This window comes from Juglans microcarpa x Juglans regia, chromosome 5S (assembly GCF_004785595.1).
Source record: "Juglans microcarpa x Juglans regia isolate MS1-56 chromosome 5S, Jm3101_v1.0, whole genome shotgun sequence".
In the NCBI taxonomy this organism is placed as follows: Eukaryota; Viridiplantae; Streptophyta; class Magnoliopsida; order Fagales; family Juglandaceae; genus Juglans; species Juglans microcarpa x Juglans regia.
In genome coordinates, this window is record NC_054603.1 from 3,443,470 (window position 1) to 3,459,527 (window position 16,058).

The 16,058-nt window shown below is 35.6% G+C and overlaps 2 protein-coding genes across 3 annotated transcripts; both read left to right on the top strand.

Annotated features, from left to right (window-relative positions):
• Positions 1–501: 501 nt before the first annotated feature.
• Positions 502–8,890, top strand: LOC121268328. 2 transcript variants are annotated; one of them, XM_041172547.1, is made up of 7 exons: positions 502–659; positions 6,179–6,234; positions 6,322–6,459; positions 7,454–7,656; positions 7,794–7,830; positions 8,536–8,581; positions 8,674–8,890. In XM_041172547.1, exons 1-7 carry the CDS (start codon positions 620–622, stop codon positions 8,679–8,681), a joined length of 528 nt encoding a protein of 175 aa, XP_041028481.1. In that variant the 5' UTR covers positions 502–619; the 3' UTR covers positions 8,682–8,890. The 2 variants fall into 2 exon arrangements, with proteins under 2 accessions (XP_041028481.1, XP_041028482.1); XM_041172548.1 differs by lacking the exon at positions 7,794–7,830 and having other exon boundaries at positions 7,454–7,655.
• Positions 8,891–11,063: 2,173 nt separating this feature from the next.
• On the top strand, positions 11,064–15,110 carry LOC121268327 (haloacid dehalogenase-like hydrolase domain-containing protein 3). Its single transcript, XM_041172546.1, is given in 7 exon segments — positions 11,064–11,522; positions 11,958–12,064; positions 13,877–13,985; positions 14,076–14,237; positions 14,467–14,611; positions 14,614–14,639; positions 14,888–15,110. Coding segments are annotated over 7 exon segments (861 nt in total). The 5' UTR covers positions 11,064–11,240; the 3' UTR covers positions 14,918–15,110.
• The last annotated feature ends 948 nt before the right edge of the window (positions 15,111–16,058 follow it).

A 16,058-nucleotide genomic window follows, 5' to 3' on the forward strand; every position in this document is an offset into this window, starting at 1 on the left:
TTTTTTCCTTAATAAGTATGAAGTATATAAATGATAGATAAAAGAAGTAAACTAATTTTAAAAAAATAAAATAAAAAAAAAATATAAAAAAAGTATAATATGTGATATGTGTAATGATGAGTAGCGAATATTAAAAGAAAAGGAAATGGCAGATTTCTTAGAGCGTTTTTTGTTTCTTCAATTTTTCATTCTCTTAAATGATTTTGGTCCCGTTTAGATATATAACTAGTTTTATCTTATCTCATTATTATAATTTTTTTAAAATTTTTACGTAAAATATAATAAAAAATTTAACTTTTTAAAATCTCAAAATAATAATAATATTAAAAAAATAATATTTTATTAAATTTTTATTTATATAAAATTATTTCATCTTATCCTACCCTCCAAATCTAACCTTTATGTATTTTATTTTTATTTTTGAATAATAGCTAACGCGGCCTCCCGCAAGACACGTCAAGGGCAAATGCAGACACCTAGCATTTTCCGTTATTATATACTTTTCTGAGGACGCAAGGACGCCTCCAACAAATTACAGAGGTTACAGAGGGCTTATTCGTTGAGCGATTCCGGCGGCTGGCTAGGGTTTTTCTGATCGCTATTCACCAGTAGATGATCAATGGGTTCGGTAGAAACGTGTGGCAGATTTGATGAAGAGCATATTGTTATGAGGTGGCTTGAATTCAGATTGAACAGTGTATGTGTCGTAGGTTCGCTCGAGCGGAGGTTCACTCAGCTCGAGCGAATTCAGACAGAGAGTTTCGCTCGATATTCGCTCGACATTCAGCTCGAGCAAATTCAGACAGAGAGCTTCGCTCAAGTATCGCTCGACATTCAGCTCGAGCAATATCCAAGTCAGAGAGCTTCGCTCGACCCTCGCTCGACACCCAGCTCGAGCGAGTTCAGGCAGAGAGCTTCGCTCGACTCTCGCACAACTGTTGGCTTGAGCGAAGTGCAGAATATCTACGTTCGCTCGACACTCGCTAGACGTTCGCTCGAGCCAATGTTCACAAAAGTGAATTCTCACTTTTCCTATAAATATCAAACGGCGCCCACTTCTCCTTAACTTCTTCAGAATTCATTTGGTTTGTATTTATAGTGTTTTCTTGAGAGAGAAGTCTAGAGTGAATTTTGAGAGATAACTTCCTTGTGAAGTTTTGTTGTATTGATTTGTACTCCATCTCTGTTGATAGTAAAATCTTCGATACCGACCCCACCAGTGGACGTAGGCTCATTTTGAGTCGAACCACTTAATTCTTGGTGTTCTTTCTGTGTGATTGTCATCAATTTCTTTCGTTTAGTTCCGCTACTATACTTCGAGTTAGTCTTAGCTACACTTATTCCCAACAAACTGGTATCAGAGTTTGGCTCAGGATCAAGAGGGATGGCTATGGCTAAGTTCGAAGTGGAGAAATTTGACGGTCAGAACAGTTTCAGTCTATGGCGCATCAAGATGAAGGCTTTACTGCGACAACAGGGCTTGTCAAAAGTATTAGAAGTCTCGGTATCTGACGATTCTCCGGCTCCTTCGAAAGAAGAAGAAGAAAAGGTACACAGTACTATTCTTTTGTCACTATCTGATGGAGTTTTAAGAGAGGTTGCTGACGAGGAGATTGCAACTGGTCTCTGGTCGGCACTTGAGAATCTGTACATGAAGAGATCTCTCACTAACCGGTTGTATTTGAAACAATGGTTATACACTCTCAAAATGAAGGAAGGTACTCTTATTTCTGAACACCTAGATGAATTTAATAAAATCATTATGGATCTGAGGAACATAGATATTAAGCTTGAAGAAGAAGATCAAGCGTTAAATATTTTATGTTCATTACCCACATCTTTTGAGAACTTTGTGAATTCCATGTTGTATGGTAGAAATACAATTTCCTTGGTAGATGTAAAGTCTGCTTTGAATTCTAAGGAGTTGAGGAATAAATTGAGTGTGAAGAACACTAATGAACAAGCTAGTGACTTGTTTGTTAAGGGGTCCTCAAGCAGGGGTAGATCAAATGACAGGGGTTCAGAGAAGAATAAGGGGAAGTCCAGAGGCAGTTCACAAACAACGTTTAGTAAGAAAAACGTCAAATGTCATTACTGCCATAAGTTTGGTCACTACAAGAACGAGTGTCCAAAATTGAAAAACAAAGAGGACGACACTAGTTCATCTAATGCCGTTAGTGTTGCTGATGATAGGTCTAACGACCTAGATCTTGTTCTAGCAATTAGCGACTCCAATAGTCGCTTTAGTGACAAGTGGGTCATGGACTCAACTTGCACTTTCCATATGTGTCCCAAGAGGGACTGGTTCACTAACTATGAATCGGTCAACGGAGGCTCCGTTTTGTTAGGGAATGATATGGGTTGCAAAATTGCTGGAATTGGTTCAGTCAGAATCAAGATGTTTGATGGAATTGTCCGGATATTGTCTAATGTTCGACACATTCCAGAGTTGAAAAAGAATCTTATTTCTTTGGGTACTCTTGATTCTCTAGACTACAAGTATACTAGTGAAGGTGGAGCTATCAGAGTGAGTAAGGGCTCTATGGTTGTGATGAAAAGAGATAAGACAAATGGTCTTTATTTCCTTCAAGGCTCTACAGTGACAGGTGCAGCTGCAGTGTCAGTTTCAGATGATCCAGATTCAGATGTCACTCATTTGTGGCATATGCGTTTGGGTCATATGAGTGAAAAGGGAATGTCAATTTTGAGTAAGCAGGGTTTGCTATGTAATCAGAAGATAGGGAAACTGGATTTCTGTGAACACTGTGTGTTTGGCAAACAGTGCAGGGTTCAGTTCTCTACAGGGGTTCACAGAACCAAAAGTTCTGTGGACTATATTCATTCTGATCTTTGGGGCCCATCTTCCGTCCCGTCAAAAGGTGGAGCTCAATATTTGCTTACGTTCATTGATGATTTCTCACGAAAGGTTTGGGTCTACTTTTTGAAGCAGAAAAGTGATGTATTTGTTAACTTCAAACAGTGGAAAGCTTTGATTGAAAATCAGACGGGCAAGAAAATCAAGCGACTTCGCACTGACAATGGTATGGAGTTCTGCGGAGGTGAGTTTGATGAATTCTGCAGAAATGAGGGTATTGCCAGACATTGTACAGTTAGACATGCTCCACAGCAAAATGGGGTAGTTGAACGGATGAACAGGACCCTCTTGGAGAGAGCTCGCAGTATGCTTTCTAATGCAAGTTTGGCTAAGGATTTTTGGGCTGAAGCAATCAGCACGGCCTGTTACTTGGTCAATCGTTCTCCAGCCACAGCGATTGGTTTGAAGACTCCGAATGAGGTATGGTCTGATACTCCTGCTGATTATTCAAATTTGAAAGTTTTTGGTTGTCCTGCATATTTACATGTTAATGATGGAAAACTTGAGCCAATGGCAAAGAAGGGCATATTCATTGGGTATGCCAGTGGGGTGAAGGGATTCAGGTTGTGGTGTACTGATCCTAAATCACCCAAGTTTGTAATCAGTAGGGATGTCACTTTTGATGAAAAATCCATGCTTAGTCCGAGGAAGGAGAATTCTGAGTCTACAGGACAAGAACAGGATGTTACAAAGCAGGTGGAGTTTCAGGTGGAAGCATCACAAGGGCTGCCCAGTGGCGCCCAAGATCATGCCATTGTAGATGAGCATGATTCTGATTCGAGTAGCGGCGCACAAGGTGAGCAAGACTACAATATAGCGATTGGTAGACAGAGTAGGCAGATTAGACCACCTCAGAGATATGCTCATGCAGATATGGTGATGTATGCTCTTACTACGGCAGAGAATATTGTTGGTCAGGAACCTTCCAGTTATTCAGAAGCTGTCAAGAGCGCAGAATCTGCACAGTGGTGCGCAGCTATGACTGAAGAGATTGAGTCTCTTCACAAAAACCAAACATGAGATTTGGTTCTGTTGCTAAAGAAGGTGAAGACTGTTGGCTGCAAATGGGTTTTCAAAAGAAAAGAGGGAATCCAGGGTGATACAGATGCAAGATACAAGGCACGCTTAGTTGCTAAGGGCTTCAGTCAGAGAGAAGGCATCGACTTCACTGAAGTCTTCTCCCCAGTGGTGAAACACAGTTCGATCAGATTACTACTAGCTTTAGTAGCATTGTATGACTTCGAGCTACAGCAACTTGATGTTAAAACAACGTTCCTACATAGTGAATTTGAAGAGACCATTTACATGCATCAGCCAGAGGGATTCATTGTTGAAAACAAGGAAGATCATGTGTGCAGATTGAAGAAGTCTTTATATGGTTTGAAGCAGTCGCCAAGGCAATGGTATAAGCGGTTTGATTCCTTCATGATTGATCATGGTTATTTGAGAAGTAACTATGATAGTTGTGTTTATCATAAGGAATTATTTGATAAGTCTTTCATTTATTTGCTATTATATGTTGATGATATGCTTATTGCTGCTAGAAGCATATCTGACATAGGTTTGTTAAAGACCCAACTCAGAAATGAGTTTAAAATGAAAGACTTAGGTGCTGCGAAGAAGATTTTGGGAATGGAAATCTTCAGAGATAGGAAAGCTGGAAAGTTGTACTTGTCCCAGGGAAAGTACATTGAGAAAGTGCTTCAGAGATTTGGGATGTTTGATTCCAAACCAGTAAGTACACCACTTGCTACGCACTTTAAGCTTTCAGCTTGCCTATCTCCTCAAACAGATAAAGAGGAACAGTTCATGGCTAGTGTTCCTTATTCAAGTGCAGTTGGCAGTATCATGTATGCAATGGTTTGCACCCGCCCAGACATTTCACAGGCAGTGGGCGTAGTTAGCAGGTATATGGCTAATCCAGGTAAGACTCATTGGCAGGCTGTGAAATGGATACTCAGGTATCTGAGGGGAACCCTGAACTTTGGGTTAATATTTGATAGAGATGTGGATCTTAGTTCCAAAGTTACTGGTTTTGTTGATTCTGATTATGCTGGAGACTTAGATAAAAGAAGATCATTGACAGGTTATGTTTTCACTCTGTGTGGGTCAGCTATTAGTTGGAAAGCAACACTGCAATCCACTGTTGCTTTATCAACTACCGAGGCAGAGTACATGGCAGCAGCAGAGGCTGTTAAGGAGGCCATTTAGTTGAAAGGCTTGGTCAATGATTTGGGTTTACAACAAGATGGGATCTCAGTATTCTGTGACAGTCAGAGTGCAATACATTTGACCAAAAATCAAATGTATCATGAAAGAACGAAGCACATTGATGTCAGGTACCATTTTCTCAGAGAGATTGTTATAGAGGGTGCTATACAGATTCTGAAGATTGCTACTACAGAGAATCCAGCAGATATGATGACTAAGCCAGTTGCAGTATACAAGTTCAAACTTTGTTTGGACTTAATTGGTGTTCGCATTTTGTTATTCCCGTAAGGGATTTGGTGGTGGGGATTGGTTTTGTGGTCGGAGGTTTTTTGTGTTTTGGCAGAGTTCAAGCCAAGGTGGAGATTTGTTATGAGGTGGCTTGAATTCAGATTGAACAGTGCATGTGTCGTAGGTTCGCTCGAGCGGAGGTTCACTCAGCTCGAGCGAATTCAGACAGAGAGCTTCGCTCGACATTCGCTCGACATTCAGCTCGAGCGAATTTAGACAGAGAGCTTCGCTCGACATTCAGCTCGAGCGAATTCAGACAGAGAGCTTCGCTCAAGTATCGCTCGACATTCAGCTAGAGCAATATCCAAGTCAGAGAGCTTCGCTCGACCCTCGCTCGACACCCAGCTCGAGCGAGTTCAGGCAGAGAGTTTCGCTCGACTCTCGCACAACTGTTGGCTTGAGCGAAGTGTAGAATATCTACGTTCGCTCGACACTCGCTTGACGTTCGCTTGAGCCAATGTTCACAAAAGTGAATTCTCAATTTTCCTATAAATATCAAACGGCACCCACTTCTCCTTAACTTCTTCAGAATTCATTTGGTTTGTATTTATAGTGTTTTCTTGAGAGAGAAGTCTAGAGTGAGTTTTGAGAGATAACTTTCTTGTGAAGTTTTGTTGTATTGATTTGTACTTCATCTCTGTTGATAGTGAAATCTTCGATACCGACCCCACCAGTGGACGTAGGCTCATTTTGAGTCGAACCACTTAATTCTTGGTGTTCTTTCTGTGTGATTGTCATCAATTTCTTTCGTTTAGTTCTACTACTATACTTCGAGTTAGTCTTAGCTACACTTATTCCGAACACATATAATGACTGACGAGGAATTCGTCTTCTACAGGAATGAAGTCGTGAAGAGCGAGTTAAGTAGAATCCATTCTGTTCTTCTATTCCTTGCCTGCTTTAACACAGCTAATTACTTCGTCTCCTCGTCACTTTCGTTATTTTAGGGCTTTGATATTCCTTCCATGCCTGACGTCTCCTCTTTTCACATGATCCAACCATGCAACTTAAACCGCGAGGACGAATACATCTTGTTCCAACAATATTCGCAGCTTGCAATTGACGAATACCACCGTCGCTTCAAGGTTTAATTTTTTAATTTTATATTTCTGAGATGCTGCATTGGGTATACCGTAGTTCTTCATCGTTTCGTTCTTTCCTCTTTGTTGTATTCATTAGATGGAGATAATTAATTATATAAAAATCACAGCGGTGACCCCAAACTTCATTTGAAAATAAGTCTATAAGAAGATTATATACTATTAAGGCTCTTCCATATTTCGGTTGTTTCCAAGGCTGGAAAAATTGGAATCGGGCTATTCAACGAATTGAAATCAAAATTGACAATTTTGAATCGGTTATTTCAATATTGATAAAAAAAATATTAAAAATTATGTATAATGCAATTCAAAAATTTTAATATCATGTATAAGATTTAAATTCACTGACTAGTTTTAATAAAAAATATGAGATGAAATCTAAAGTAGTTAAATAAATATGTAATTTATGTATTCAACCTTAATTGTCAACATTTTTTTGCCTCATATATGAAGAAGATAAAGACCATTAAGTTATAAGCACGTGATTCTTATTGGATAAAATGATAAAAGAGTTAGTATATATTTAGTTCTATCATATTTTTGTATAAAGAAATTAAAAAAAAAAAAAAACTCAGTTGTTAGATAACTTCAAATAAATTTAGTTTTGAATCGGTTCATATTAGTCTAAAATCACTTTGAATCGACCTAAATTAGTCAATTGAAGTGGTTCAGTGAACGATTCAAAAAGTTCACTAAAACCGGTTTGGTTTTTTACATATTCAAATTGAATCAGACTGAATCAAACTGTTTTTCCGAGCAGTAGTTTTTTCTGCTTATGATGCATAAGCTGTATTGGGATTTTCTTTATTGGTAGAATAAACATGAGCTCTGTAATGTGTATACATAGAGCATGTAGGAGGTAGAAGTCTATTTCTAAAGTTCATGGAAAGTTTCATTCCAATGTGCTGATATAGTCAGTTATTTGTTATGCCCTATACTATTAATTTCTTATATATTATATGATGACATTGTTGTGTAGGATACAAGTGCAAAGCTGGAGCTTGTGAAGGTTTTAAAAACAATGTCTATGGTTCTTGATATAGTCAGGTTTTTCATCACCTTTGAGGCCAAGGATCTTGATGATGGAGGTAAGACTAAGACCTATCAAGCTGTAGTGCGTATGGATGTATTTGGGGAGTCCGTGTTGTCTTTCAGGCTAAAACCTACTGAGGATGAACAAGGTAAATGCATTACCTTCGAAGGATATTAATTCAATTAAGCCTTTACGGCTTTGTGACAGGATTAAGAGGTTATTGTTTTTGTTTCTTTTTAATTAATCCACTTACCATTGAGGAGATTTACATTATACTTGAATTAAAAGAGGCTGATGATGGAAATCTTCTCCTTTTTTGGGAGGTAAATAAGCTGTCGTTGTAATTGTAAAACAGTCATTTTATTTATTAGCAGATAGAATTTATGAAAGAAAAATTATTAGCAGCATTGTTGTTTACAATCTGGATCCTCTATATAGGACCTCTTTAATCTCTTGAATGATTTACAGCACTCAATAGTACTTTTAGTAAAAAGAATACAACCTAATACATGGCATCTCCTCGTCTTTGAATCACTATTATGTATCACTCAGTTTTTTTCTATGGTTCTTTCTAATGCCTGTATCCCTCCACTCCTACAGCGCATCTCCCCTAGTCCTTTACATTCTTACTGGAGAATATATTTACACCCTAACTTTGTATTTAAGCTTCTTGTCCTCTGATCCTTTTGATGATCTTGTACAACCAGTTATTGCTCTTTTTCATTCTTTCCTTTAAATCTTTCATTTCGTGTTAGCTTTTATGTACTGTGGGTTTATTTTAGAAAAACACTGTGAGCAAACAATTGTGAAGCTAATTGTATTTGCTCAGGAAATTATAAAATATGTTAATGATTTTTAACTTTGCTATTCTTTAGCAAAATATTGGCTGTTGCTTTCATTTTATATGTTTGAATATTGAGAATTTAGTAATTCTTATATAAAAAAAATTGATGTTGAACTGTCATTTCTGCTTCTTCTTTTTCACTTTTTGTTTTTGTTTTGTTTTTATTTATGTCCCGCTGGCTTAGGCAATCTTGGGAAAGAATGGTTTTGGGAAGGTCATCTTGCAGATGGTTAGTATTCTTTCATTTTGACATTGACTTATCGGTGGCTGTTTCTTTATAAGATTTTCTTGCAGTCTATTACATTTGAGTGTTATTTTCAAGTTTTGTAGTTTGAGAAGATTTCTGACAGGTGACATGCTTGTGGAGCTTAAGGAAGGAGATTGTGGGAAATAGGTAATTAATTATGATGCAAATGGAAGAATAGTACTTCTAGTCTTGATGAAGTATCTGTGATGCTTCCTTGATGGTTGCTTTTGCTCACTTAATATTGTTTGCAGAACTCATGTTTTAAATATTACACTTGGATAGCTGCTATGTATATTGTATGGTTTCTGTCTAGTCTACGATCGTAGAGACTCATGGCGAAGCCTTGGTCGTACTATCATAGTAACTCACTTTTTTCATTATTTTGTGCACTGTTTTGTGTTTTGAATGAAATATTTCTTTAAAAATATTTTAATTGTAAAGAAATTTTATAGAAAAAAAAATTATTAACTGACGTCACTTAAATAAGCTGTTAGGACTATCGAGAATTTCTACCGACAGTGCAAATTTTTTTATTTTTTGAAGTATTTTTTTTATTTTTTTTAAATAAAAAAAATAAAAAATATAATATTAAAAAATAAACAAACACGTGTTAAAAAAAATTCAGTAGCTTTTATAGAGAATTTAACTCATTTTAATATTTAAACACATCTAAATTTATTTTAAATAAATTTCATAAAATTCACTAATAACATTAAAAAAAAACCATTATTTGTCTCATTAATAACATTAAAAAAAAAAAACCATGATTTGTCTCATCCGCCATCGCCCCATGCTGTGTTAATAAGTCGAGTTTTACTATATACAAGTAAGTTTATATATCAATTTATGTATTAATATTATTATTTTCATATTTTAAATTTAAATTAATACTGTTTTTTAATAAAATTTATTTTTTAACTAATAATATTAAATGAATATATGTATTAATATTCATAATAGTTTACAATTAAATTTTTCCTAATAAGTCAAACCCGACCAAAATTTTCGGTGGCATTCTTATTTTAATCTTCAAAAACTGGAGTGTATGCATTGGAGCTTTCTGTCACTGTCCGACTAAATCATACTACTACAAATAAATAAATAAAAAATAACCAATAAACCAAAAAAAAGTATGTCTATTTGTTTTCATCATCAAACGTATTCGAACCAAATAAAAAGGCCAAAAAAAAAATAATAATTAATAATTATTGAACGTTAGGTGTGGGTCCACCGACGATGATTCGTGAAGAGAGTAAGGGGATAGTGGGGTCCACGGAGCATTGGGATTCGTAGAGCAGGGTCGCACTTTTCGATATGTTTTGTGGAGGGAAATTTGCTGACGAGGATTTAGCCGGCTTCGTCGTCATCCACATCAGCAGTTTCGTACGCTTCCGGTATTCGGTACGACGGTATCCCTTCAAGTTGGTTCTCTTTCTCTTATTTGTCCGTTGGAGTGATTGCCAAATCAGCCAATTCACTTTATTCTAATGCGAATACGTGCATTTTTTTCACGAATTTTTTAATTTTTTAAATATGTTTTTTAAAAAAATTCATAATATCATTAATAAATACTTAATTAATCGTTAAGTTAAAAAAATGATCGGGGTCCATAGAATTTCCTAATAATTTTTTGCTTTTTTTTCTCTCTTTAATATTGTGTAGTTATGCAAGAGACATGATATTAGCTTATTGTTTATTAAATAATACTGACTAATAAATGAGATCTCACTATCTATAAATAAAAATCTCAAATGATATATTAAATCATAAGTGACGAAAATCATAATTCTTAACATCCAATACATATGAGAAAATGGCGAATGTAATCTTATATCATTTATAAATATATTTTTTATATTTGTAATAATGATAAAAAAACCTTAATATTAAGGTTAACTAATATATTTTTTATTTTAAGTGATTTTTTATCTAAATGGTTAACTAATGAAACAGAGTAAGATGTTTTACAGCAATCCATATGACTAAGAATGATAAATTAAAGATGAAAATAATATTAATTGTTTTAATGTTAGTAAGATCAATATTGTTCTTTAATTTTGATTTTTTTCATCCTATGTTTTATATAATTTTATAGATTTAAATATTTAAATATAAAATAGTTTAAAATATATACTAAAAGATGTTAAATCAATGAATAATACTATATATAGTCATGGAGTGAACAAGCGACGTGCAGTCGCTTTGAAAAAGAGTGATGTCTATTATTAAAAAACTAATTTTTTTTCATATAAATTTCATATTTATTCAATTTTTTTAAATTAATTGCAAAACGTTTATAGACTCACAAGTGCAATTATCATTTCTCAAAATCAATCTACAGTGCTAGAAATGATGAAATTAATTTGAGCAAGTAAATGTGCTGTAGCCGTAATGATATTAAAATTAAGGGGCAAATTAACAACACTCCCCATTTTCAGGGTCTATATAATTTGTGGCAGAGCAAATCGTTCTTCCTCCTCACAAATCAGCGTCCGACGCATGAAATAATTGTCAACTGAAATTAGATCTGAAGCTCAAATTAAAGCCATAAAAGAAGAAGCTACTCTACTGGCAATTGGGACTTCTTTTAGTAACACAAGCAACCGTGAAATGAACGAAAAACCTCAAATGTGACTGAGAAAATGGCTCTGATTGCAACGAGAACGAAGCTCCCTATACTTCTCTCTTCTGGGTCATGTCGATCTAATACTAGTGGGATTCGGATGGGCCACTTTGGGAAAGATGGGGCAATGTGTTGGTCCACCGCGGTTGCTCCGGCGGAGTCGAGGTCCGTGGGGTTGGAGATGTTTGGACTGAAAGACTATGAGGATTATCGGAGGACTTTGTACGGTAAGATTACTCACAAGGCCTTGTTGGTTGACGCTGCTGGCACACTTCTTCTTCCTTCTCAGCCTATGGCTCAGGTATCTCTCTCTTTCTCTCTCCTTCAGGCGCGCGCGCGCGCGCACACACGCAGAAACATGTATATATTTAGGTAATATTTATGTGCGTTTCGGTGCATATATAGGAATTTTGGGCTCGGGGGTATGTCAGTGCATCATTGCGCGTGTTGCAATTCTGTGTATCTGAGTGGTTTTTTCACATTGCGTGATTTCTGTGATGAAAGTGTTCATGAATTGGATTTCTTGGTTGTGAACTTGTGAGTGAATGTACATATGAATTGCATCAATGGGTTTCTGGGTTTTGTCAGTTTCTCCTTTTTTTTTTTCTTTCGTCTTTCTTAATTCTGGTGGGTGTTGTTGTGGAATATAGTTTGTGGTTTTTCTGGAGTAAAATTAGTGAATTTTGCCGTGTTGATTTGACCTCTGTATCTTTCTCTCTGTTTTGCTTGTTGTTAGATTTATAGGAAGATCGGGGAGAAATATGGGGTGAAGTACTCAGAGACTGAGATACTGAACAGATACAGAAGGGCTTATGACCAGCCTTGGGGTAGATCTCGCCTCAGGTCTCTTCTGCTTTTTCTTTTTTTCTTCTCTATTTGCCGTTCTTTTTGGTCATTTGGTAATTAGTGTTTTCCCAAATGGATCTTTCTCGTTTTGTATTTATCATGAATATTTTGCCTAATATTCCTCTCTTTTTTGAATTAGCTGTTAATATTTTCTGCCTTGCTGGAAGTAATTAGAAACTCTATATTCCACCATTTTTTTTCTCTTACAATGTACTGATGGAGTTAAAGTACTACTTTGAATTGCAGTTAATGAGTTTCGGTACTAAAGTTGATTTGCCGGGGTCACGGAGCCCCGTACTAGAATTTTCCCATCCTTAATGTGTTTGATATTGCAATTTTTCAAACATGACTCAACCGTAGAATTTATAGTTATGCACGTGAAATTTGACTTCTGAACATTTCAGTTATGATTTTGCGTAAGTTTTAGAATTTTTTGTATCATGTCGAAGATATAGGACCAGTTTTCGTCTAGCACATAGGCAAGGAACTTTGACATAAAAGTTGAGATGAGATGAATTGAGATAAAAGTTGAAAATTGAATAAAATATTGTTAGTATATATTTTTTTAATATTATTATTGTTTTGTGATTTGAAAAAGTTGAATTGTTTATTTTATTATGTGCAAGAATTTGGTAAATTGTAATAATTAGATGATATGAGATATGTTGTGAAAATAAACGAGACCAATCTTCGCTTCAGTGTATGGGGCGATGGCCATTTAAAAATAGTTTACATCAGTTATGTGTCGTTCAAAGGGCAGGGTACTTTGAGAATTAGTGCGAGTGTATCAACCCTCTGCTCATTAGTAATAAATTGTCTGCATCAGTAATGAGTCATTTTAAGACCCTTAATTATGTTTCCTCCTTCCAAGCCGTGTGGGCTTATCTTTGTGATTCCGTATACCCACCATTGAGTAAACTAAAATATTGCAACAAAGATCAGATCTGGACCCGTAAATAATGATTGAGTTAGAGGGAAAGAGTAGGAGAGGATAAGAAGGGAGAAGAAATTTGAGATTTTGTCTTTATTTGATTGGACGTTTAGAAGGAAAAGAAGAGGAAATTGAGAGAAATTTGTTTGACAATCTTTCTTTTGTTATCTTTCATTTCATTCAGATAAGGGTAATTTTGTCTATCCGAAACGCACATGTTTGTGTGTCCAAATCTCCAATAGCAGTCTCTGTTATTTGATATGATACCTTCATTGTGAGTTTAGGGGGGGAAATGGAATTAAATTATTGTATACTGCATCCTGAAGCACTCTATTTTTTATTCGATATCTTATATTTATTTGATCTTTTGGTCTGAATGAGTTCTTACGACTCATCAAAGCATGGGTTCTTGCTTAAAGGAGAAATGTAGTAGCTCATCTAATTTGCTTCTTTTAGTTGGGTTTATAAAGATTTCATCATATTTGGTAATTTATAAATTTACTATGAACCCTTTAAATGTCATCATCGGTGAAGTTGTCAGTCACTTCATCCAGATGTTGCGTCCTTGTTTTATTTCTATAGAAACTGAAAGGATACTCTAATTTCACACTTATTCTCTCTCAAGGATCTAGTATATATCTCTCCAAGGTCTTTTCATCCATAAGCCATGTTTTCAGGTTCTTAAACTGTGGTAATGAAACACTTCTGTTGATTTTTTTATCATCTTTTCCTTCCTTTTTTTTAACGAGTAAAGATATTATCGATCACATTCCTCTTGTTTGAACAGCAAAAGCTCGCAATTCTTCTGACGTGTGACATGTTTGTTGGGGATCTCTGCTCTTAGGATCAATTATGTAAGCTTTTTTCTTCAATTGCAGATATGTTAATGATGGGAGGCCCTTCTGGCAATATATAGTCAGTTATTCCACGGGCTGTTCAGATACTGAATACTTTGAAGAGCTTTATAGCTATTACACAACTGATAAGGTTGAGTAAACATAACTTGGAATTTATGAATCTCATGCTGAATTGTAGATACTTATAGTAATCAGCTTTTTCCAATGTTTGTTTGCACAGGCTTGGCACCTCTGTGATCCTGATGCTGAGAAAGTTTTTAAAGCGCTGAGAAAAGCGGGTGTGAAGTTGGGCGTTGTGTCAAATTTTGACACTCGATTAAGACCTCTGTTGCGGGCTCTAAATTGTGATCATTGGTTTGATGCTGTAGCAGTGTCAGCTGAAGTGTGTGCATTGGTTCCTTCATCATTTTATAGTCGTTATCTCTCATGTTTATGAGTGTGTTTGCTTGTCTATCGACAGTTAACAAATATATTTTTGAGATTAAAGAGATTTCTTCATATAGATATCGTTATTGTCTTGGAATAAATCATTTTCCTCTAATTTATATGGTTATGGATACACCTGATCATTTTCTGATCCTCTCTCTCTCTCTCTCTGCCCCCCTTAACAGGTTGAAGCAGAGAAACCAAATCCAACAATATTTCTAAAAGCTTGCGATTTATTGGGAGTAAAGCCTGAGGATGCCGTACATGTAGGGGATGACCGCAGGAATGATATATGGGGTGCCAGAGATGCAGGTTGTGATGCTTGGCTTTGGGAAGTGATGTTCACTCTTTTAAGGAGGTATGTTGTTATCTACATCTTTCATTTTTACTGTGAATTACTTGGTATGAGAGTGTTTTCGCCATGCAGCCCAAGTTTCAGAACTAACCGCATGTGTTTTGTGATTCCATTGTTTATTCCTGTTGCTGTTAATGGTAGTAATGAATCATCATTGCCAGTAAATATGGTCTACGCATCAAAATAGGTTATGCTGATGCTATCATTTTATTGTAATGTATTTATGGTGTCAATGATATTGTCTGATGCAGGTTGCTCAGAGGATAGGTGTCCTGGTGTAAAAGATGATTGTTCTTCAGAAACGTTTTCAATAAGGTTGCTTTCAATGTGCACACCTTGCTTTAGCTTTTTGTAAGAGCTAGGGTTATATTCTGCTCTGCTGTAGTCTGTATAGGTGTAAGTGATGCTATAACATCAGGTACAAATAATAGTAGAAATACTAGTATGCCAATAGCACACAGAATTTTCTTTTTCTTTTTCTTTCTTGTGTTTTTCCCATATCCACAGCTTTTCTGCCTGGCCAAACAAACATTTGAAGACGACAAAGAATTTCTTGGAATGTGCTTTTTTAATAACCTAACCATAAAGGCAAGCAATTAAGCAGTTGGCAACCTTTTGTTTTAAAGGAAAAGATAAGCTGATAAGACCCAAATGTTTCCCAAATATTATCCACGTGCATATTACCTATCCAGTCTGAGAATCTTTAATCAGTCCTTTTAAGTTGCTTATACGGCATCTCCACCTTTTGTCGTTGAAAAAATTAATATTGTTCAGTCGGTCGATAGGTAGAGCACACATAGTAAGGTAGACGATGATGTGTTCTATGTATCGATTTGAGAATAAAACAGCTCAGTACCTCTAAAGTCAGTACTAAAACAACTTAGTACCTTAACGTTCCTAGAGAATTTGTTGGCAAAAAGGTCTAAAATATAATATTCAGAAATTAAAATCCAAATATATAAAAATAAATAAAATCATACTTTTCTTCATTAATTTGAGTTTTCCAATATTAACCTAAGACCCGTTGAATCAACATTAGTTTTCCATATTAATGATGATCTATTTTGTTTTCCAAATATTAATTATCGGTCCAGTTTTGATCATCATGATCACTATATATTATTTTATTTTATTTTTTGAAATGCATTTTCTTGGTTCATGGACTTTGATGATCAGTTTCAATGTATCAGATCAGTATTCTTCTAATTTAGATAGATCATGACTCAATTATATTCGTGTTTATCCTAACAATAATTTGTCTGTCCAACGTCTTACGTACTCTTGGCAAAAAGAAGCTTTAAACATCATGTCATGAGGTTTCAAATATTCCCATACGACTGAAAAACAGAAAGGGATAAAATTGAAACTCTTGCAAATTCCATTCATGATTTATATATATATATATATGCATGCTCCTTTATA

Bases quoted from the DNA above. Each gene is read 5' to 3' on its own strand.
- LOC121268328 (XM_041172547.1), top strand. From the start codon at position 620: ATGGGTTCGGTAGAAACGTGTGGCAGATTTGATGAAGAGC. The intron at 6,235-6,321 runs TTAAGTAGAATC...TCGTTATTTTAG, and splicing joins ATGAAGTCGTGAAGAGCGAG to GGCTTTGATATTCCTTCCAT. The intron at 7,657-7,793 runs TAAATGCATTAC...ACTTGAATTAAA, and splicing joins CCTACTGAGGATGAACAAGG to AGAGGCTGATGATGGAAATC.